The sequence below is a fragment of the Cetorhinus maximus genome, chromosome 1 (assembly GCF_964194155.1).
Source record: "Cetorhinus maximus chromosome 1, sCetMax3.hap1.1, whole genome shotgun sequence".
NCBI classification, from domain to species: domain Eukaryota; kingdom Metazoa; phylum Chordata; class Chondrichthyes; order Lamniformes; family Cetorhinidae; genus Cetorhinus; species Cetorhinus maximus.
Window position 1 is genome coordinate 65209567 of NC_135879.1, and position 23972 is coordinate 65233538.

Genomic DNA, 23972 nt, shown 5'->3' on the forward strand with positions numbered 1-23972 from the left:
TGCTACCACTAAGTCATGGCTGACAATATACTGAGTTGGAGCACCAATACACTGTACTACTGTTCCGCTATTTCAAAGGTTTTGATGTATTCAAATCTGGAGGTTCTGTTGACATAGTTGTGCAGTGGAATCTTGTTATGAATGTTTGGCTGAGCTCCAACTCCCACTAATGGATTTAGCTCAGCAAGGGTCCTTGATTAAACTATCAAGGGGGCTATGAGTTTTGTTTAGATTGACAGTTTTATGAGCTCCAAAGAGGATAGCTTGGTTTATGAATGGTATTTATCTTGACAGTTTTATGACCAATAAAGAGGAATTCATTTTTATTTCAGAGGAGTTTGAACGTCTGCATGTTTGGTTGACAGTTTTATGAACTTCTGAGAGGATTTAGGTTTTTTGAAGAGATTTTTGAATGACTGTTTATTTTGACAGCTTTATGAGTATCTCAATATAATTTTATTTTTGGGCTCATGAGTTCTGTCCATAGTGGATACTGGGTGAGTGGGCTTGGGGGTACGGAGGGGACATAGGGGAGATGGCAGGGGCAGGAAGTGGATGGGGGTTGAGGGGGTAGGGCTGGAGAGTCTAACACACATATACAGAACTGGGCTGATGTCCCAGTTAACTGAGGTGGGCCTTCTAACCTGCTCACCTTAGCATCCATCCACCTCCATTCCTGCCTCGTGCCTGCTTTGGGATGCAGCAGCCCCAGCTCCAGCCCATTCCTAACACCCCATTATGAAAGTATTGTGGGCTAACACTGCCAGGCAGGAGGCGGATCATGATGTCGGGAAATCTCCCAACTCCCAATTCCTGTCTCTAAGGGGAAAATCTGGTCCCAGTGCCTGAAACAAGTGTTTGGTTCCAGATCTACAATTGCGAAGGGTCTAGTGCCCACTTCACATCCCCTTCCTAAATTGCACAGCCTAGAGAACTGTTGGTGCCAGTTCACAAATGGTGTTATGAGGTGATTTTATATGATTTAAATGGAGGCTTACTTTCTTCCACTACTCTTTATTCCTTATGAACTATTTATTTGGCAAGTGTCTCTCATGATACTTAGGAACCTGAAAGAATACGAGCTCTGAATACTTTAAAAGAGCCATGGTCAGGGTTTTGTCCCAAGGAATTTCAGCTCCATGACATATAACTAAAGAACTAGCTGCAGGATTGTTGTCTGAATTCAAATTGATGGGAATGTATTAAAATTTGAGTGTTTATATTTATAAATAGTAGCTACATAGAATAAGCTCTAATTCAACGCATGCTGTTGGTCTTGTATTTTACGCCCAAGCTTGTTGCAACGTTACAATTTGCAATACTTGATTTGTACGAGTTAGAATATGGTAAACTGTCTCAGCTCATTAGATAACTTCATGTATCAACAAAAATCAATTCAATAACTACACATATTTTGCCATTAAACTTTTTCACAGTTCCAGATAGTATTTTAGAGAGTAATCCACTAAATCAGAAAATTTCATCAATTTGGTCATAATCCCAGGAGAATTAGGTAATTATTTTGTCACTCGGATTATACCATTATTATTTCCTGTACCATCTGTGTAACTAGATAAGTATATCAGTATATAAGCAGACTCTCAAAGCTGCATTTTAATATTCACAGAGCTAGCGTCCAAAATAGAAAGTTAATCTTTATACTTACTCCCCCTTTTTAAAGTCTTCCTTCTGTAATGAATGGCTCCCCAGTTAAGAGAGCAAGGTGCTGGCATTTTCTAAGCCTCAGCCTTTTGATAGGGTTTATGTGCAAGTAACAAAGAATAACACTCTCCTTCATTCTTTATTATATTTTTATTTTATTTTCCTCCTTGTGGGGAAGATATTATCCAGCTCCCCACCAAGGACACGGCTTAGCTCAGAAAGTCGAGGGTCAGTTTTAAGTGTGAAACCACTTGCTGGCCTAAGTTTTAGACCTGGGCCATTTTAACTCCTGTGCCTCATTTTAATGCCACTGAACCACTTCACTTGTGAAATGGGTACAGAGCAATTGCCAGGAGGAAAAACTCCAGGTCATTGGCGGTACTGGAGTAGGGAAGGGGTGTGTTGGGGGGAGGATGGGGTTGTGGGGTTGGAAATCAAGGGAGACTGCAACTTTACTTGTGGGGCCTGGAGGTGTGACTAGTCTGATTCTGACAGTCTTCTGCTGATAGTGGAAGTTCCACCCATAGTTAAACCACAGCACAGCAGAGGCCTCTGTATCCCAGAGCCTAATTTTAAGTCCTTTATCCCTTTTTGTAAAAAAGAAATATTTATATATTTTGTTGAATTATTGCTAAATTTGTTAACCCACCTGCCCAGATAAAAATAGCTGGGTCTTCTTTGACAACCTTGGATCTGTCTGAGCATCAGTTTTGCTTCCCCAGTGATTGATGCAAATCAGTGCTTACAAATGCAGATCCATCCAAGTTGTAAGAGGAAGTGCTTGTTTCAAACATTAAAGTAGCAACCTAAAAGGTTTAATATCAATATATTAAGCATTTATGTGTTATCACAGTGTAGTGTCAAGACATGCTTCTGCTGTGCATTCACATCACTCTAAAATATTTAGCATATTCTACAGTCTTCTGCCATGTAACTTTTGGGAGATGTTGTAAAACCAGCGCCAGCTATCTCTTGAATCTTATGCCATTATTATAAAAATAGTTAAATTATAAAAAAGTCTATATTTCAATCTGTAAAATGAAGAGCCTCCAAAGTAACTCTGTTAAAAGAATGGAAGACCCAGGCAATGCTCAAGTACTGTTAGCTAATGCACCTGCATTTTCCCCCATTGTCACCCATAGGGCAAAGTTGTCATTCTTAACCTGTCTGTGAGATACAGATATACAAAGAGCTTCCCTAAAAAAAGGGATGAAAAATCACAACTATTCTCCAGGGTATTCATGTGTACCACCCAGTGGCTGGTTACAGAGCACCAATGGTAGAGGCCTGAGAGCAATTGGTCTACCCATCTTCATGAACAGAGGATATTTGGATGCATGAAAAAACCCACAGGTTTACAAAATGCTAGTGTTACACGATTCAAGATCCAACCGAGCACAGTTATTTGCTTTTAATAAACGCACGCACTCTGTGAAACACACACAATAGCCACACACTCATCCCCTCACCTTTAAAGGTAATTGTTAAAATACATTTTAAGGAGTCAATAAATCCCTTTTACATGGCAAATATAGATGTACTTCCAGAAGAACAACCATGAAAAATGCATTCTTAATATTGTAATTGTTGACTTTACTGCTACACATTTTTTGGGACGCCTGATAGGAATCTTTATGGAGGTTTTCATAATCCATAGCTGTGTATCACTTTGCACTCGTTTGAAGTGGATTCAATTTTAAGTTTGAAAATTGCCTGAGTGTAACCAGAACCAGATGGGAGTCTGGTATTGATTTTGAGTGGTATACATATTTTGGAAATAATTAAAGATTAAGAGTGGAACGCTTGTCAGAGTCACTAGTCTTTCTGAACGAAGCAGTATTATCTGGTGATGTGGTCTCACAGTAACAGCAGCGACGCCTTTCCCAACAAGCATAGAAGTTGCCAAGGTAACAGTCTGTCGGAGCTGAGCCGCAGAGATCACAAGCTGTTCTTTGTGACTGATCAGACTGCAGGGAATGCAAACAGTTTCAGTGTGTATAGTAACTAGTGGTTGGGACAGTAAGAATCATTGTAATTGAAGATGTAAAGTTGTGTGATGGAGGTAAATGAAAGAATGAAGAAGGATCAGAGCAGTGTGTTTCTATAGGTGTTTGGAGGCTTTCAGTGGCATCAGTCCAAGGAGTTGTAAAGGAGCTGAAATCTATTATTTTTATGTTTGAGGAGATATTAGAGAGAAAAGAATAGAACTGAGTGGAATCTTTTATCAGATATTGTGGAGGAGGGTGCAATACAGAGAGGGGGAATAGTAATGTGAGAGAGAAAATATATACACCATATATATACCACAGGCAGACTATATATACTCCACAGGCAGACATCTCAGTGATTTTGTTCTTATTCAGCTTGTTAATTATTGAAGCACCAAAAAAATTACATTCCTATCAGAGACTCGTCAGAATGTTGCTGTGGCAATTTTATGTAATACACATCAGTGCAAGTTCAATGCCAGTTCTTTCTCTACAGCTGCCACATTAACATTATTTCCTCTTGCTGCAATGATCCGTTAAACAATGTTAGATCACAGGGTATTCAATCAAGGAGGGAGACTTGTGAATGTGTGTAATATATTTTATTTGTTTCAGATATAGTTTTACAAGAATCCGCATTGACAGACATGCTTATCATGGTGCTGTATATTTTCTAATTTTATTGAAAAGGGCCCTTATCACAGGGTGTTTACCACAGGCATTTGGCTTTACAAAACCAGTCAAAATAGCAAGAAAACCAAAAGGAAATCAATGATCTTATTGAATGTGGAGCAGGCTCGAGGGGCCGAATGGCCTACTCCTGCTCCTGATTCATATATTCGTATGTAAATCTGAGAAGACAAAGGAGGGAATATTCTGAAAGGAAATTAAAGTTTCAGGGGTTGAATAAACTGTGTAGAAATCAAAGATCTAGCTCCAAAAGTTAAAGTTCATCATATGTTTACATTATCATTTGGTTATTGTAAAGATTGCTAAAAGAGCCTAACAGACTTAAATTAGATGTAAAAATGCAACTGTGTTTTCAGGTTGGTATTGAGATGCTTTAACTAAAAAAAATTAGAATACAAAATGGGATAGGCATGATAGAAGAATGGTTTGGCATATTGAACATTTCATATCACAAGCAGATTAGGATTCAAAATAGGTCACAACAGCACATTATTCATTAACAGCCACGGATAATCTCATCTGTTTGTGGCAGCCGTAAAAAAAAATAGCACAGCCCTATTGTTCTCTTGAACTCATTGCTTTGTGAGTTATTTATGTAGCTATTCAGTTGTAGTGTGCCACATGTACCACAGCAACTATGTTTTAATAACGCTTCACTTGCCCATCTCATAATAGTGTCCTACTGATCTAATTCAGTGACTGTGGGCCTTTAAGAGTGCTGATTGATGATTTACAGCAAACCAGCAAATCTCAGCGTAGCTGACTGCTGCATCCCGATCCCAGCATCCTTTGCATGATTTGCTGCAGTCTCCGAGCACAGAGCAAGAAACATGCACTAAATAAAGTCTGATTTTGTTTCAATTCTGCTGGGTCTTCCCCAGCCAGTGAAACACTGCTCGTTACTGACCTAGAAATGTTATTGCTATAGCAGATAATAGGGTCCCCATTTTTCTGTTTCCATTGTTTATTTCCCTTCCCTATTCTCAACCTGGAGCATCACTACGTGCAGCAAGACATGTCTTTGCTCTAAGAATGGCAGTACTATGGTAGGATTATACTTCAGATAGTAAACTGCATGTAACTGAAAAGTATTAAATTCCACAATGACTGCAAGCAAGGTCTTCTGACTAACAGCTATCTAAAAGAGTGCAAGTTTTATCAAAGTGTTTGATGAATGCAGAGTATTGGTCTCCTCCTTGAATTATATTTGTTTCTGTGAGATTATGGGTAGTCTAAACTATTATTGATGGATAATAAATCACTGCTGGCTACTCAGCACAGTTCCTATATATTGTTTTGCATGGAGGGAGGCCAGAAAGGGGTAACTGGGAATGGAGAGTAGCTAAGTGCGTTTGGATGTCTAATTCTGAATCAGCTTCTGAATCAAGTTATTTGTCTCTTGATATAGTCGGAAATGAACTTGTTTTATTTTAAGTATTAAGTATTAAATGAGAACTTTCATTGTGACCCAAATTGTGGTTATTTAATTTCTTCACTACATATTACTGCAGTGATGCCAATTCCTAATACTTCTGCGCAGCCTCAGTAATAATTCCTTACTAAGCCTCTTCCACTGACATGGGTAGTCTTTAGCAGACAATGAATTCAATTCCAAATCAATGTGAGCCTGGAGGCAAATGCACATGTTGGTTAATTTCACTTTCCAGTTTCAAGTTCATGATCAACAACCAGCACGCGAAAGATCACAATGAATTTAATATAACCTATATTTTTTTTTAAAAAACAATGATCCAGAAACTCTTCAATTTTTAAATAATGGTTTGCACAGAAAGCAACAAAATCCTTGTTTTAAAAAGGATAGTAATTGGCGCTGTCTTTAAAAATCACCTTTCAATATGAAATTAATGTATTATTAATTTAATTACTGAATAAAATATTAAGATGCATTGGAAGAATTAAAAAATAAAATTTAGGCCCCTTCCCCCAAAAGAGGTGGAAAAATATTTTCCTTTATTTGCTAATTTTAGCAAAAAGAAAAAGCAAGCATAATGATTTTTCCTCTTTATAACCATGTCTAAAAGTGGGGAATTGAGGAAAATACAGGCAGCTGTGAGTGATTAATATCTTAAAGCCACAAAGTATTTGTTGAACTATTTTGGTTCAATGACAAGAGTGCGAAATAAGTCATGCAAAACAGAACAGCACAGATAATTTCCACACTCAAAATAACCAAAGAAGAAATGAAGTAATTGCATTTGTATAAGAGTCTGTCATAACCCTAGGCCATCCTGAAGTGCTTCATAGTCAATGGAGTATTTATAAAAAGTTGTGATGTTAATAAACATATCAGCCGATTAGTGCACAGCAAGGTTCCACAAACAGCAATGAGATAAATGACCAGTAGGTGTTGCTTGAGGAATAAATGTTGACCAGAAATCAGGAGAACTCCTCTGTCAGTCTTCAAAAAGTATAAAGTTTGCATCCACCAGACAGCACATTGGTTTATTGTCTTGCCCGAAAGAGGCATCTCTGACAGTGTGGCATTACTTAAGGCAGGGGTTCCCAAACTGTGGGTTGTGACCCCTCCCCAGTGGGGTCGCGGAACGAGATTTTGAGGTTTCAAGCTCTGAGGCAGCAATGACAGCCATGGAGCTCAGACTGACTTTTTACAGCTGCAAGGCCCCTTTAAATGTTGGGTTTTTAAAAAATCTGTCAGTGGGCGTGGCTTAATCGTCGTTCTCTGAGGCCTGAATACTGTTACAACCACAAGCTGGAAAAAGGTGAGTCTTCGCTTTCTTCAGGGCAAAACCAGAAGTTTTAAACACACAAAGCCACCCCCCAACCGACCCCAGAACAATTCTCTAACCCTCCCCCAGTTTTCACTCTGGGGTCAAACAAATTCTAAGGCATTAAAATGGGTCACATCAAGAAAACGTATGGGAAGCGCTGACTTAAGGACTGCACTGTAATGTCAGCCGAGCTTATGTGCTGAAATTTCTGGAGTGATGTTTGAATCCATGATCCTCTGATTCAGAGGTGAGAGTGCTACCAGGGCCAAGAGTGATATCTGGGAGGTAGGAGTATTAAATTTGGGGAATCAATAGTGAGACTGTCATCACCTTGAAATTGTTTAAGATTTTAAAATGCCACTATCAGGGAAATAGGAAGATATTCTTTGGAAAGAATTTTTAAGATCTAGGATCAAAGGACATGGTGTACAATTTATAATATGAGCAAAACAAACCTAAAGAATTTCTTCCTACTTATGGTGGTTGACCCTAATTTAATGAAGCTCAGTGTTTATTGGGTATAGGCTCTCTAAAAACAATTTGAAAGATTTCTGTTGTGAAATAGTGTAAATAGTATCATCAGCTTCTTTGGATGGGATAGTTACTGTGTTTGCACTTGCCCCTTCACTTTTAATATTTCCTCCCATCATCCCAAGTAAGTGGGCAGGTGACCTCCTGTTAGGTTTATGTAGGGTTTATTTCCATAAGCTTATATGTCTTTTTCAATTATGAAAGAGCAGAAACGAGAGAAATCAGTGTGTGCAGAATAATTTATTCTACCACTTAGCGGCACTGTGCAGGAAAGTAACTACATTACTGAATTCCTGTACCATACCTGAGGGTTCCGGGTTTAAGTTAAAGCAAATCTCTTTTTGGTGAAATAAAAATAGAAAATGCTGGAAATACTCAGCAGGTCAGGCAGCATCTATAGAGAGAGAAACAGAGTTAACATCTCAAGTCGATGACTTTTTATAAGAACTAGGAAAAGTTAGAGATGTATTAGGTTTTGGCAAAGGGTGGGTCAGACAAAGACAAAAGGAAGGTCTATGATAAGGTGGATGGCAGGAAAGATTGAATGACAGAAGAGTTAGTTTTGCAAGGACAAAGGGAATGGTGAAGGGACAAGATGTGCCTAGAACAGATGCGCTACTGTCTGAAAGCGAAAATAAGAGAAAAACCGAAAGATACAAAGAAAGGAAATAAAATGGACAGAGATTAAGGTTGAAAATTGTTGAACTCAATGTTGAGTCCAGAAGGCTGTAAAGTGCCTCATTGAAAGATAGATGCTGTTCCTCAAGATTGCATTGAGCTTCACTAGAATAGTGCAGCAGGCCAAGGACAGAGATGTCAGTGTGACAGCAAAGTGAAGAATTACCTGGGGTCATTCTTGCAGACTGAACGGAGATGTTCCACAATACAGTGACCCAATCTGCTTTTGGTCTCCCCAAAGTTGAGGAGACCATATTATGAACAGTAAATGGAGTAGACTAAACTGAAAGAAGTAAATCGCTGCTTCACCTGGGAGGGATGTTTGGGACCTTGGACGGTGAGGAGAGAAGGTGTAAAAGGGCATGTTGGGTGGAAGGTGAGGGAAAGAGGAATGCTATTATAGTTCTGAGAGGGAAGGGAAGGGGTGAGAGCATAAGTGCGGGAAATGTGGCGGATATAGTCGAGGGCCCTGTCAAACACAGTGGATGGGGTGGAATCCTCGGTGGAGGAAAAAAGCAAAACATATCAGTAGCGTTGTTGTGGAAGATTGCATCACTGGAACAGGTGCGACAGAGACAGAGAAATTGGGAAAATGGAATTGAGTCCTTACAGGGTGTAGAGTATGAGGAAGTGTAGTTGAGGCAGCTGTGGGAGTCTGTGGACTAATAATGAATATTAGTTGATAGTCTATTTCCAGAAATGGAGATAGAGAAGTTAAGGAAGGGAATAGTTGGAGATGGACCATGTGAAACTGAAGACGGGTGGAACTTGGAAGCAAAGGATAAAAATGGAGGATATGAAAATGGCGCTTCTGATATGTCTTCCTTTTTCCTGAACCGAGGGTGCCTCGTCACTGTGATTGACAGGGCCCTCAATCATGTCTGACCCATCTCCCACACCTCTACCCTCACACCTTCCCCTCCCTCCCAGAATCATGATAGGGAACCCTTGTCCTCACTTTTCACCCCACCAGCATTTGCATTCAAAGGATCATCCTCTGCCATTTCGGCCAACTCTAGCATGATGCCACCACCAAACACATCTTCCCCTAACCCCCTCCGCCCCCGTCAGCATTCTGTAGGGACCGTTCCCTCCATGCCACCTGGTCCACTCCTCCATCACCCCCAACTCCTCATCCTCCTCCCACGGCATCTTCTCATGCAATCACAGAAGGTGCAATACCTGCCCCTTTACCTCCTCCCTCCTCAACATCCAAGGCCTGAAATACTCCTTTCAGGTAAAGCAGTGCTCCACTTGCACCTCCTTCAATTTTATCTATTGTATTCGCTGCTTCCAATGCAGTCTCCTCTACAGGGGGAGACTAAACGCAGACTGGGTGACCACTTTGCAGAACACCTTTGCTCAGTCCGTAAGCATGACCCAGACCTTCCTGTCGCTTGCCATTTCAACACACCACCCTGCTCTCATGCCCGTACTTGGCCTGCTGCAATGTTCCAGTGAAGCTCAACGCAAACTGGAGGAACAGCACCTCATCTTCCGACTAGGCACTTTACAGCCTTCCGGACTTAACATCGAGTTCAACAACTTCAGACCATGGACTCTCTCCTCCATTTTAAAATTTTTATTTATTCTTTAATTTTTATTTAAAAAAATTTTTTTTCTATCCTTTCTCCCCCACACACAAGGCCACCGTCAATTGTTTTCATGTTTTGCTTTCACAGAGGACTGACCCTTGTTCTGCTTTTAACACATTGTTATCTTACCCTAATGCCACTATCAGCACCTTCTTTAGTCTTTAACACTACCATTAACACTGCCTTTGTCTTGTGTCCATGACATCTTTGTCAAATCTCTCCTTAGCACCCATCTATCCCTGGCCTTCTATTTTGCTCCACCTGCTCCACCCCCTCTTAAACAGTATAAAATCCATCATATTTCTACTTCTCTTTAGCTCTGCAGAAGAGTCATACAGACTCGAAATGTTAATTCTGTTTCTCTCTCCACAGATGCTGCTAGGTTTTTCCAGCATTTTCTGTTTTTATAAACAAACAAGCTTATTGGGCCAAATGGCCTTTTGTTCTCTAGTCTTATATAGACTGAAATGAAAACTGCATCATATTCTATACTATTAAACTTACTATTTGCTACATCCCATGTTTATCACATTAAATTCTGGTGGCATATTACTTAGCTTCTCTGATTTAGCGGTGCTTTAGTTAGATGCTTGTTGTAGTAGACAGACAACTGATTCACTGATGATTTTATCTCTCCTTGGTTAATCTATTACACACTGTAGCAAGTCAGACAATTATTTCAAAAATCTGTTAACATTGTTATACGTTAGAAGATTTTATTTGGCTTGAAGTCGTGACAAGATTTGTAAACACATGAACTAAGCTGCAAGTTAACTTTGTTTTTGAAAGTTAATTTCTATTGTTTTCTTTATCCTTTCTTTCAGTGTGCTGGGTGAGGGCAAACTGGACCCATATGTCAGTGCATTAGGATGGCCAGTGACGGCTCGAACATTACCAGTCCTGTTGTACGCCAGATTGACAAACAGTTTCTGATCTGCAGCATCTGCCTGGATCGTTACAAAATTCCTAAAGTCCTTCCTTGTCTACACACCTTTTGTGAGAGGTAGGTAACCTCCTTCCTAACTTGACTGAAAAATTTCCTCAAAGGCTGTGCTTCTCGATATTTTGCATCATACTGAAAAAGTTCAAGGGAGTAGGGTGCTGTTTTAAAACTACTGTGTCCCTTTTCATAGGTGAATATAATTTGTGTAAAAATGATCAAAATCAGACCATTTCAGCATTTGCTTTCTAAGCAGTGAATTCATTGGAACCTGATATTGATGGTTCTTGCACATGGAGTCCTTACAAAGGGAATAGCACAAAACGTCCTTACTGGATCAATTAACTAGATGAATGTAATGCAGTGTTCAAGGTAATGAAGGCTTCCTCTTCATCTCACGAATGAACCTCTGTGACCCTTGAATCTCTTGTTTCTTCCATTAAACTGGTTCAATACAAGGTGTCAGATATCTGTCTGGAGTCTGGGTTCCAGGAAAAAAAGAATGTGGCTAAACATATCCTTTTTCACAGTTCTGCTAACATCAACACGGTTTTATAGGTAACTAACACTGGGTCAATTTCTTGCGAGTACTTCATTCACAAGATGATGTTTTATTTTACAGCATGTATTCCAGTAACCTGTACAACATACAGTGGCTTTCTCAATGGCAGCTAAAGCTCCCAACACTACCAAAATGTTAATATCTTTGCTAAACTGTGAATTGCAAAATCATAGCACAGAGTTGCTGCCAATGATGCTCCTCCAACAGCATTGTATCCACTGAGACCTACCCAAGTGAGTCTTCTGCTGAAAGACTGGCATATAGGTGCATTGTAGAATTGCCACAAGATTTAATGACTTGCATAAAACTGTATTTTATTTTAAAAGGCCAAGTTTTCAAATCTGGACTTTGTCGTTATTATAAAGTATAGCTCAGAAATGTTTTTAATAATATTATTGAAATATGGTGGTGCTAGGTGACAGGGCTATTGGCTTCTCAGTTCAACAAATAAAACTGACTCCTTGTTGCCATGATTTACTATATAGCTTTATAGCACTATGTTTAATGCCAGTATTAGACTGAAGAGTTCATGAACAATTCGAAGTTCAACCAAAAAGGTTTATTGTGTTTCTGATGACCAACAGCTCTTTGAGGAGTACAAGTGACCTATAACTACAATGACTGCAGTAAAGGTACCAACCTGCCCATGGAACAAAACCTAGTCTTGCAACAAATTGAGAGGTGACTTTACAGAGGTGCATAAGACCATAAATAGTATAGAAAAGGTAAATATGGAACAGCACTGCAAAGTAAACTGTAACAGGAGGACAAGAGGACACAAGTTTAAACTACTGAATGGCAAATTGGGATCTGATGTCAGGAAGTTCTTCACAACAGGAATGGTTAGCATGTAAATGGACAACTGGGTAGGATAGTGGAGTTGAAAATCCTGGAATCCCTTAAGGAACTATTGAATACTGTGAAGGGAGGATGTGATGTAGGATTTTCAGGCTGGGTGACTTAAAATGGTCTGAATAACTATCCTTCTCTTGTGTTCCTGTGCAGAATACAAAAGCAAAGGTGATAATGTAATTAGAAGTAGATGTGACCATGTGACATATACATTGCAACAAAGCATGCAAGCTGCAGCTGAAGGTGAAATGCGCTGAGTTTGACTAATTGAATCCTTGTGTTGCCTGAGTCATGCCTTTTGGGAACAAATTGCATTCAGATAGAATGGTGTGAGTTATACATGTGGGATTCATTTATACCCATTGTTGATCAATCTCAGGATCAATTCCTGCACCTGAATAGTGAGGCCTGAGGCACCCTCAATATTTAGCCTCGGGTCTCATTTCCATTGAGCCAGCAAGCTGCCCATAGCAACAGGCAGCTTGGTGACAAGTTTGATTGAAGACTAGCCTGCTGTTGGTGTCACAGCAGTCCTTGGGTAAGTGAAGAAGTGGACCAGGAAGGGAGGTAGTGATAGCGGTGATCAGGAGGGCACACATACTTTGAATATGGAATAGGGCGATTGCTCCTGTTCCTCCTGGCTCCACGTTGAGGTAAGAATGTTTTAAAAATATTACCTTGTTATTTACAGCAGGGTCTACCTGTTAGACTGCATATTGACCTGGTTTTTCTGAGGTAGACCAACCTTGAACTGGGGCCCTCAAATATGTGTTAGGCCCCTTATTTCCACATGCAAAGGGATTAACAACTTTCAGCACAAGTAGCGGTAAATGTTAGGTGAATAAATAATTTTAAATTTGAGATTGGTAGATTTTTGCTAGCCAAGGTTTTTGAGGTATATGGACGAGGATAGGATGCAGATCAGCCATGATCTCTTTGAATGGCGGAACAGGTTCGAGGAGCTGAATGGCCTCCTCCTATTCCTATGTTCCAGTGCGTGCACTGCAGACTGATTTATTCACCTTAACACTGGGGCAGGCAAGGCACTTCCAGCTTGTAAAATGTGTGTACTGCCTGTCTGCTACATTAGGAAACCACCCGAAAAATAGGCCCTGCATGTCTCATAACAATGAAGTATGGACAGTGTTACATATCTAGAGACCATGCTTATTTGTAGGTAACTTTAAAGGGCTTAGATAATTTCTGATTTTATGTAACTTAGAAGTCATTAATATTGAATGTAATTCTTAGTTGTATTTAATTCTTAAAATTTTATGTAATAACTTATTACCACTGTTCCTTCACAGTGGATGACTTATATTTATGCACTCATCTTAAAGATAATGCTGCTTGTGTACAATCTATTTGTCCTCTGCACAGCACATTCCAGAGCTTAGAGAGAATGTTGGTTATTACAAAGGCAACAACAATTTATATTTATATAGCGCCTTTAATGTAATGAAACGTGCCAAGGCACTTCACAGGAGCATTATAAAACAAAGTGTGACCATAAGTCACATAAGGAGGTATGGAATCAGATAACCAAAAATTTGACCAAAGAGGTAGGTCTTAAGCAGTGTAAGAACGTGAGTTAGAGAGAGGAAAGGTGTAGGAAAGGAATTCTGAAGCTTGGGGCCTAGTCAACTGAAGGCATGGCCACCAATGGTGCAGCAATTAAAATTGTAGAAGCACAAGGCCAGAATTAGAGGAGTGTAGGTATCTCCAAGAGTGGGGCCTGAGGAGGTTACAGAGATTGGGAGGGGCAAAGTCATGGAGGGATTTGAAAACAAGGATGAGAATTTTAAAATCAAGATGTTGTTTGACTGGGAGCCAATGCAGCTCACCAAGCACAGGGATGATGGGTGAATGGGACTTTCTGCCAGTTATGACATGGGCAGAGTTTTGAATAACCTCAAGTTTACAGAGGGTAGAATGTGAGAGACCAGCCAGGAGTGCATTGGAGTAATGATGCTTGAGGTAACAAAGGCACAATCGAGGGTTTCAACAGCAGATGAACTGAGACGGGCGAAATCGGATGATGTTCTGGAAGTGGAAATAGACAGTCTGAGTGATGGCACGAATATGAGGTCAGAAGCTCATCTGGGGATCAAATGTAACACCAAGGTTGCGAATAAACTGGTTTAATCTCAAACTGTTGCCAGGATGAGGGAGTGAGTTGGATTATTTGAACTGTCAAAGGAAAATGATTTCAAAAATATTATTAGCAGGGCCACTGTGTTTTACAATGACTAAGTCAAATTCCTATTTTTTGTTCCACAGAATTCTGGAGATTTTACTATTTTGGGTTTACATTCAAATACATTTTACCATTTTAATTACTTCTATCGGTCTGTGGTAACTGAACATGTCACATTCCAGTTTTATTATATGGAATTAAAGAAGTTTATTAGTTTTTATGGCAATGATGTTCTGTGATTCAGTCCATTTTTCCACTAACACTGTAAATCAATGGCCTTGGTAATTAATAATACGGTTTTATTTGCATCCATTTTATTATTTAAACCTGAAGAATAATAGATTATTTTGTCGGATTAAATACTGGGACCCTGCGATATTGTACTGAGATTTAATTTTATAAAGTACAGGCTGCTCCAAGAGCTCCTACTCAGGATCTGCTGTTTGGTAAATTGTACATATCTAAAATTGATTCAGAAACAACAAGGCAATTAACAGAGGAGGGACTAATGCACTGATTTGCAATTGATTAAATTTACTATCTAGAGCAGTTTTAGTAAAATTTAATTTTGACTGATTGGGATAGCATCAGCAGGCTAAAAGCTCATTGATTTCTTTTTACTTCAAACTGGTCTCACTACGTTTTGCAAGGTAGTCAGAAATGAAACGCTGTTATATTTTCTTCCTATTTAATTTTACTTGACAAGTGCACAAAACAATTGTCTCTGTTTTGAAACTGTTGTATCCCGGGATCAAAATATTTTTTGGGCTGCATGAGCCAAGCAGAAACAATTCCTAATTGTGAGTGGGGATCAGTAGAGATCTAAATTCCAAACTCAAACTGGGTCAGTTCACATTATGCTAGCTAATCCTTGAATCCTGTCATCAGTTCAGTGTCGGACTTTTTATATTCGAGGACAGGTCTGAAGATATAGTTCAATGACTAGCTTTTTGGTTCTCTTAAACAACTTGATCAAGAGTCTAATATATGAAATGAATGCTTTCTGCAATGTTGAGTTTGAAGAACACTGCACTGAACTCATTAGTTGGCCTTTTTCCATTTAGTGTATGAGTGTGATCTGCAGGAGGGTCTCACTGGCTGCCTGCTTCTCTTGTCCATTCTGGGTAGCCCTGAATAGGGTGTCCATTGATTTGCCTGAGGCGTTCTGCCACCAGTGGACACTGCAGGAAATTAAGCTTCTAACAGATGCGTGGAATAACATCACAATTTAGTTTTCTGAGGTTCTTTTTAGTTCAGTTGAAATCAGACTTCACATTTCAATTTTTAAAATGAAGGGGCACGTGCAAATTTATGTCTCTGTTCATTACATTTAGCAACCCAGCACCATCTCTGTGGATCAATTGCATGGTTAATTTTGTCAATATGCTGATTTAGTTTTATTTGAAGCTCCTGTGTGTTTAATTGGACCGCATGTTAGACTATTGTATTAGTGGTGCCCTTCAAAAGGAGTACTTGTGTGGCTGATTTTCTGTCAGGTGATACTGGATAATTCAATTAAAATAGGCCATTTAGTTATATATCTCAGAGCCAGCTGTTGCATATAATCCTTTCTAGGGAAAATGGACTTTGTTCACAGTTAAAAGGTACCACTGTCTGAAGGTTAGAGAAACGAGCAATTATTTTTTGATAAGTATCTATTAGTAGCAGAAAGATACTGGACAGGTTAAAATTGATTATGAGGTGTCAGCTGTGGCTCAGTTTATAGCACCCTCGCCTTTGAATCAGAGGGTTGTGGATTCACGTCCCACTCCCAGAAAACCAAGAACTGTGATTGTACTCGAAAGAGTTGCAATCTGTGACTGTTGATAACTCAAAAGAGTTTAAAATTGATTATCATGTTATTATAAAATAAAGGAATGGTACTGGTTTAAACTGGTTTTTCCTCAAGCGTAAGATCTTCCATGTGTTTAACTTTTCTTGTTTATTGTGATTAGTGGTTGAATGCATGTGGTTATACTTGGGATCCCTGAACTGTTGCAATTTGCAAGACTATTCTCATTATTTGAAAAATTAATATGGAGGAAGAGAGACTTGACATTTCGATGTACTTTTCTACGACAATGTAGTGTGTTTTACCATCTTTATTGATAAATTTGAAAGTGAAATTCCTTTCCAACATCAATATTAATTTCAAAACTTTATCAAGGGAGTCAAATGACTTTTGATTGTTTCTCTTCCTCATCAGGTGTCTGCAAAACTATATTCCTGCCTACAGTTTAACTCTTTCCTGCCCAATCTGCCGTCAGACTTCCATCTTGCCTGAAAAGGGAGTTTCTGCACTACAGAATAACTTTTTCATTACAAACCTAATGGATGTTCTTCAGCGGACTCCAGACAACAGCTGTGAGGACTCCTCCATTCTGGAGACGGTCACAGCAGTAGCAGCAGGGAAACCCCTTTCCTGCCCAAATCATGATGGAAATGTAAGTTAGTCTTAGTATTAAGTGTGATTCTACTCTGCTGCAACTTTAATCAGGGTTCTTTATTATCCTTGTCTGTCTTGGTGATGGTGGGATTTTACAATAAAGTTACACCCACTACAAGTTGAGTATATTGTTCAATCAATTAGACTGGATTAGTAAATTTGCTTCACTTCTTTGTGCACAAAGACAAGACTTCCTGCTTTCGATCTTGCAATACCCTATACCTGCAGTCCTCAAACAACATTAAAAATCAAGCAAATCAGGCTGTAAGTCATGTTATGACTATGGAGCATGTTGTCAGAGAATTGTACCATACTTACTTTAGTGTCTAGTTTCTCTGTATTTATTGCATTTGCCATTCTGTGAAGGCTTTTTCATCTCCAGTCCAGATATTTAGATGTGGTGAGAATCAAAGGCAAGCTTTATCCTGTTCTCCCCAATTGGCACGTACATTTTCTTTTAGCAGAGATTTCCAGACAGTGATTAGGAGTTGGAACCTCGACTTCAGTTCTTTTTCCCATTACCCCTTTTCCTTTCTGGGGTTTTGTAGCACTAACATTCAGCTCCATGGCATATACAATCTGCATCATGCAGAATTTCATCATCTTGACTGCAAAAGTTAATCACTCCCTCAAAGTGAAAATGAGAATTAGAGGAAGCAGTTTATTTCCATTTGCCATTTCCATTCTTGTCTATATTGTTGTAGCCATAGTATCGCTTTTTTTTCCCTTTATTCTTTCATGAGATGTGGGTGTTGCTGGCAAGGCCAGCATTTGTTGCCCATCCCTAATTTCCCTTGAACTGAGTAGCTTGCTCGGCTACTACAAAAGGCAGTTAATTGCCCTTGTTCAGAGAGCAATTAAGAGTCAACCACATTGCTGTGAGTCTGGAGTCACATGTAGGCCAGGTCAGGTAAGGTTGGCAGATTTCCTTCTCTGAAGGACATTAGTGAACCAGATGAGTTTTTACAACAACCAATGATGGTTTCATGATTACCATCACAGACTAGCTTTCAATTCTAGACTTATTAATTGAATTCAATTCTACCAGCTGCCATGGTGGGATTTGAACCCATGTCCTCAGAGCATTAGCTTGGGCCTCTGGATTACTAGTACCACTATATCCCCCTAAATGCCTTCTCTTCCCACTCCATTACTCTGGTGACCTCAAGAAATTAACCTTGTCCCCCTCCTATTTCTCACTTATTCGCTGCCCCTTGGTGACATCATCCGAAAACAAAATGGAAGTTTTCGCATGTATGCAGATAACGCCCAGCTCCACCTCACCAGCACCTCTCTTGCCTCATCCACTGTTGTTAAGTTGTCTGACTGCTTATCTGACATCCAGTACTGGGTGAGCAGAAATTTCCTCCAATTAAATATTCGGAAGAGTCTTTACTCCCTGCTACAAACTCTTCCCTAGCTACTGACTCCATCCCATTCTCTGGCGACTCTCTGAGGCTGAACCAGTCTTGGTGTCATATTTCTCGCCAAGAGGAGCTTCCAATTACAAACCCACACTCTGCTGAGACTGCCACCATTTCCACCTCCTGTACATACAAACAGAAGAATTAGGTGCAGGACTAGGCCAATCACCCCCTCAAGCCTGCTCGACCATTTGATAAGATCATGCCTGGTCTGACTGAGGCCTCTGCTTTCCTGTCTCTTCCCTATATCCATTAACTCCTTTGTCAGTCAAGAATTTATCTAACTCAGCCTTAAAAATATTCAATGACTCAGCCTCCGCTGCTCTCAGAAGAGAATTCCTTTCATTCTTCTAAAATCGAATGGATAAAGGCCCAACCTGTCCAAACTTTCTTCATAAGACAAGTCCTTCATCCCAGGAATCAGTTGAGTGAACATTCTCTGCACTGCTTCCAATATAATTAAATCTTTCCTTAAGTAAGGAAACCAAAACCACGCACGGTACTCAAAATATGGTCGTGCCAATGCCCTATACAACTGTAGCAAAACTTTCCTACTTTTGATATTCCATTCTCCTTGCAATAAATGACAACATTTATATTTGCCTTCCTAATAACTTGCTGTACCTGCATACTAACTTTTTGTGATTCATGTGCCAGGACACCCAGATCCCTCTGTACCGCAGAGTTCAGCACTCTTTCCATCAAAATAATATGCTGCTTTTCTATTCTTACTGGCAAAGTGGACAAGTTCACATTTTCCCACATTATACTCCAGCTGCCAATTTTTTGCCCAACACTTAATCTATCTATATCCCTTTGCAGACTCCTTATGTTCTCTTCACAACTCATTCTGCTGCCTATCTTTGTGTCATCAGCAAATTTAGCAACCATACGTTTGGTCCTTTCATCTAAATCATCCAAATCATCGAGGTAGATTGTAAATAGTTGAGGCCCAGCACTGATCCTCGTGGCATGCAACTGGTTATTTCACGCCAACCCAAAAAATTTCAACTTATCCCTACTCTGTTTCCTATAAGCTAACCAAACCTCTATCCATGCTAATATGTTACCCCCTATAACACGAGCACTTATTTTGTGTAGTAACTTTGTCAAATGCCTTCTGGAAATCCAATTACCTGGGGATTTGTCAGCTGTTAGCCTCAATACCCTTGCCCTGTTGATTGTAATTGTTTTAAATTCCTCCCACCCTTTCACCTCTTGATTCACAATTATTTATGGGATGTTATCTGTGTCTTCTACAGTGAAGACAAACACTAAATACCTGTTCAATGCATCTACCATTTCCTTATTTCCCATTATTAACTCCCAGACTCTCTCTCCAGAGGACCATTACTCACTTGTGTTACTCTTTTCCTTTTTAAAAACCTGTAGTAACTCTTAATATCTGTTTTTTATATTTCTAGCTAGCTTTCTTTCATACTCTATAATTTCTCAATTTTTTTGTAACGTCACTCGACTCTGTCCCTGTCACAGCTCAACAACTGCTGGAACCCTAATCCATGCCTTTCCCACCTCTAGACTTGACTATACCAACGCACTCCTAGCTAACCTGCCACATTCACTCTCCATAATGCTGTGGTCATGCAAAACTCTGCTGCCTGTGTCCTTACTTGCATGAAGTTTCATTCCCTGAACACCCCTCTGCTTGCTGACTTACATTGGCTCTAGTTTAACCAATGTTTGGATTTTAAAACTCTCATCCTTGTTTTCAAATTTCTCCATGGCCTCGCCCCTCCCTATCTCAAATCTCCAGCCACACAATCCTCATGCGATATCTGCACTCATCTAATTCTGGCTTCTTGAGCATTGCCGATTTTAATTGCTCCACCATTGGTGGCCATAACATCAGCTGCCTAGGTCCTAAGTTCCAGAATTCTCTCCCTAAACCTCTGTGCCTCTCTGTTTCCCTAGCCTCCTTTAAGGTGTTACTTAAAATCACCTCTGACTGAACTTTGTTCTAGTATCACCTAATGTGGTTTGGTCTCCAATTTTGCTGTATAATGCTTCCATAATGTGCCTTGCAATGTTTTATTACATTAAAGGTGCTAGATAAATACAAGTCATTCAAAGCATCAATTTTTTTTTTCCAAACCTTGAATAACCTTGCAGTGTGGGTTGAAAATCTTGGAATCACTTAATGGTCTTTCTGAATGCATGATTTAAGATTGCCTAAATGGCCTTTTACATCCAGAATTATCAGGTTCGTCAGGTCACTTCGCTGCCCTTAACCTCATATGGGAAGGAGAACAGGAAAGAAATGCTTTATTTAAGAATCTTTCCCTTTCCCCAAAAATACTGAATGCATTTCCTACTGTGGGTCAACCTTTGACATGTTGCCTAAATAGTGACTATTCCTGTATGAAACCTGGAAGAGACTCAATCAGGTTACTCACTACTAGGGAAATTATCTTTGTAAATGATTGTACCATTGATTCATTTACATTTATTAGAAACTTCTTGTCACTTGTGATTGGCAGATGGGACAAAGAGGAGAAGAAAAACATGCTGGTAGGAGGTATAGTTGGAAAGCAGATTAAAAAAGTGGTGCGATTTATCCTTACACAAGAACATAAAAAATAGGAGCAGGAGTAGGCCATTCGGCCCCTCAAGCCTGCTCCGCCATTCAATAAAATCATGACTGATCTGCCCCAGGCCTCAACTCCTCTTTTGTGCCAGCTCCTCACAGCCCTCAACTCCCTGATATTTCAAAAATCTATCTACCTCCTCTTTAAATACTGTCAGTGATCTAGCCTCCACAACTCACGGGTAGAGGATTCCAGACATTCACTACCCTCTGAGAAGAAATTCCTTCACATTTCAGTTTTAAATGAGTGTCCCCTTATTCTGTAACTATGTCCCCTAGTTTGAGATTCCCCACTAGTGGAACCATCTTCTCAACATCTACCCTGTCAAGCCCCCTCAGAATCTTGTACATTTCAATAAGATCACCCCTCATTCTTCTAAACTCTAATGAATAAAGGCCTAACTTGTTTAGCTGTTCTTGATAACTCAACCCCTTCATCCCTGGAATCAGCCCAGTGAATCTCTTTTGAACTGCCTCCAATGCCAGTATATCTTTTCTTAAATACAGGGACCAAACTGTACTCAGTACTGCAGGTGCGGCCTCACCAACACCCTGTACAGTTGTAACATGACTTCCCTATTTTAAAACTCCAATCCCCTAGCAATACAGACCAAAATTCCACTTGCTGCCTTAATTACTTGCTGCACCTGCATGCTAACTGTTTGCGTTTCATGCACAAGAACACCCAAATCCCTCTGTGCTGCACTTTTTTGGAGTCTCCCTCCATTTAAATAGTAGTCTGCCTTTTGATTCTTCCTACCAAAGAGCATGACCTCACACTTTCCTACATTAAACTGCATCTGCCAAGTTTTTGCCCATTCACTCATCTATATCCCCTTGCAGATTCCTTATGTCCTCATCACAACATGCCTTCCCATCTATTTTTGTATTGTCAGAAAATTTGGATATCTTACACTCTGCCCTCTCCACCAAGTCATTAATATAGATAGTAAATAATATGAGGCCCTAGTACTGTCCTTGTGGCACTCTGCTGGTTACGTCTTTCCAACCTGAAAAAGACCCATTAATCCCGACTCTGTCTTCTGTGTGTTAACCAATCCTCAATCCATGCTAATATATTACCTCCAATACCGTGAGCTCTTATCTTTTGCAATAACCTTTTATGCGGCATCTTATCAAATGCCTTCTGGAAATCAAAATACATTACCTCTACCGATTCCCCTTTATCAACTCCGCTTGTTATATCCCCAAAGAACTCTAGCAAATTTGTCAAATTTCCCTTTCACAGAACCATGTTGACTCTGTTTGATTGCATAAAGCTTTTCTAAATGTCGTGCTATTTCTCCCTTAATAACAGAGCCTAGCATTTTCCCAATGACAGATCTTAGGCTGACTGGACTGGCCGATAGTTTCCTGCTTTTTGTCCCCCTCCCTTCTTGAACAGGGGCGTCACATTAGCAGTTTTCCAATCCACTGGGACTCTCCCAGAATACAGTGAGTTCTGGAATATTTCAACCAATGCCTCCACTATCTCTGCAGCCATTTCCTTTTAAACCTTTCAACCTCAGCTCAATTGTAGCTCTAAATAAGCTGTGTTTCCTTTTCATAAAAATATTCCATTGGTTATTTTGATATTTATCTTGCCTTAGCCCAATTATCATGCCACAATATCAAACAATTAGACCATTTTGCCTAACGATGGTTATCTATTAAAGCGATCCTGGAAATGTGCAATTTTTGTTTTGAGTCTTGAGTAGGAGTTTGAAGGGCTGTGAATGTAGAAATCTTAAATAAAAGAAATGGACTATTTATGTATGTTTGCAGCAAAATCAAGTGCTTTCCCCTCCAATTCTGTTACTGCCTTTCTCCAGGTGATGGAGTTTTACTGCCAATCCTGTGAGACAGCAATGTGTCATGAATGTACAGAAGGTGAACATGCTGAGCACCCAACTGTTCCCCTCAAAGATGTGGTAGAGCAGCACAAAGCTTCCCTGCAGACTCAACTAGAGGCTGTCAAACAGAGGTAATTGTACTACGGACATACATCATGAACCTGCCTAATTCGATCACCTAATTTGATGGTATATGTTGATTACACCTGTGAGCTAATTGAGGTTAACAAATTCCTTTAACTCGGGCACAGGTTATCAAGGATAAGTTTTGTAATCTTGCTGCTTATCATGCGCTGCAAATGATTTTGGAATCGTAGGTAGTACAGCACCCAGCACAGGAGGGGATTCTCCCAGCCCCGGGAGATAGGGGAGAGGAGGCAGGAAAATAGGGGTGTGGCGATGGGACGGCTCCCTAAAAACATTGATGATCAACACCCCAATTAGAGGTGATTTAACAACAACTGCTGTCGGCTCCTCGTCGGCAGCTCAGTGGAGGGTGTCTTCGGAAAGGAAGCTCCATGTCCTGATGCTGAGTCCGCGGCCCAAACTAATCATCCAGAGGCGTTTATTCCCCTCCGCTCTAAGAACCTCTTCACTTTGCAATCTCACGAACGCTTCCATGTTGAGGTGCCCTCACTGTCCCGGGTCTGCCTCAGCAGTGCCCATCTTTCCTGGTGGGGTTACAGGGCTGCTGGCTCTCCATGCTGGAGGCCCAATTTCCAGGATGGTGGAGGCAATTCATTAGGAAGCCCCACTCTAGGAAGATTGCTTCCGGCATGTGAGTGCTTGGGATCCCCATTTGGTCCAGACATGGCATCTGGTATAATGCACTCCATTCTGTCTGCCAGTTCTTTCAAAGTGTAATCCAATTAATCCCGCTCCCCTGCTCTTTCTCTTTAAGCCTGTATTTTTTTTCTCTATTTATCCAATTCTCTTTTGAAAGTTATTGTCCTTTCAGGTGGTTCATTCCAAATCATCGCAACTCCTCGTGTGAAAAATACTCTCCACTCTATTCTGGCTTGCTTGCCACTGATATAGTTAAAAATTCTAATTAAAACCTAAGTGTTCACATAGAAGCAATGCATCTGCGATGTTTAAGACCTCTTTAGATCTACATGGTGGAAATGCTGCCCTTTCTTGTTTGCTGTGTGTCCTCAATCCCTGTAATGTATTTGTAGTGAAAGACCAATTGCCTCTGG

At 40.1% G+C, this 23972-nt stretch overlaps 1 protein-coding gene across 7 annotated transcripts in view; it reads left to right on the forward strand.

Annotated features, from left to right (window-relative positions):
- The window catches only part of trim2a (tripartite motif containing 2a), a 179660-nt gene that overhangs the window by 112932 nt on the left and 42756 nt on the right, over window positions 1-23972 (forward strand). For 6 of the 7 annotated variants that reach the window (XM_078541539.1, XM_078541557.1, XM_078541546.1 and 3 more), the window contains exons 2-4: window positions 10719-10897; window positions 16652-16889; window positions 22753-22904. In XM_078541539.1, coding sequence (XP_078397665.1) covers window positions 10764-10897; window positions 16652-16889; window positions 22753-22904 — 524 coding nt within the window. In that variant the 5' untranslated portion in view covers window positions 10719-10763. Of the gene's footprint in view, window positions 1-7043; window positions 7082-10718; window positions 10898-16651; window positions 16890-22752; window positions 22905-23972 lie in introns of those variants that run through there. The other variant, XM_078541566.1, reaches the window with a different exon arrangement.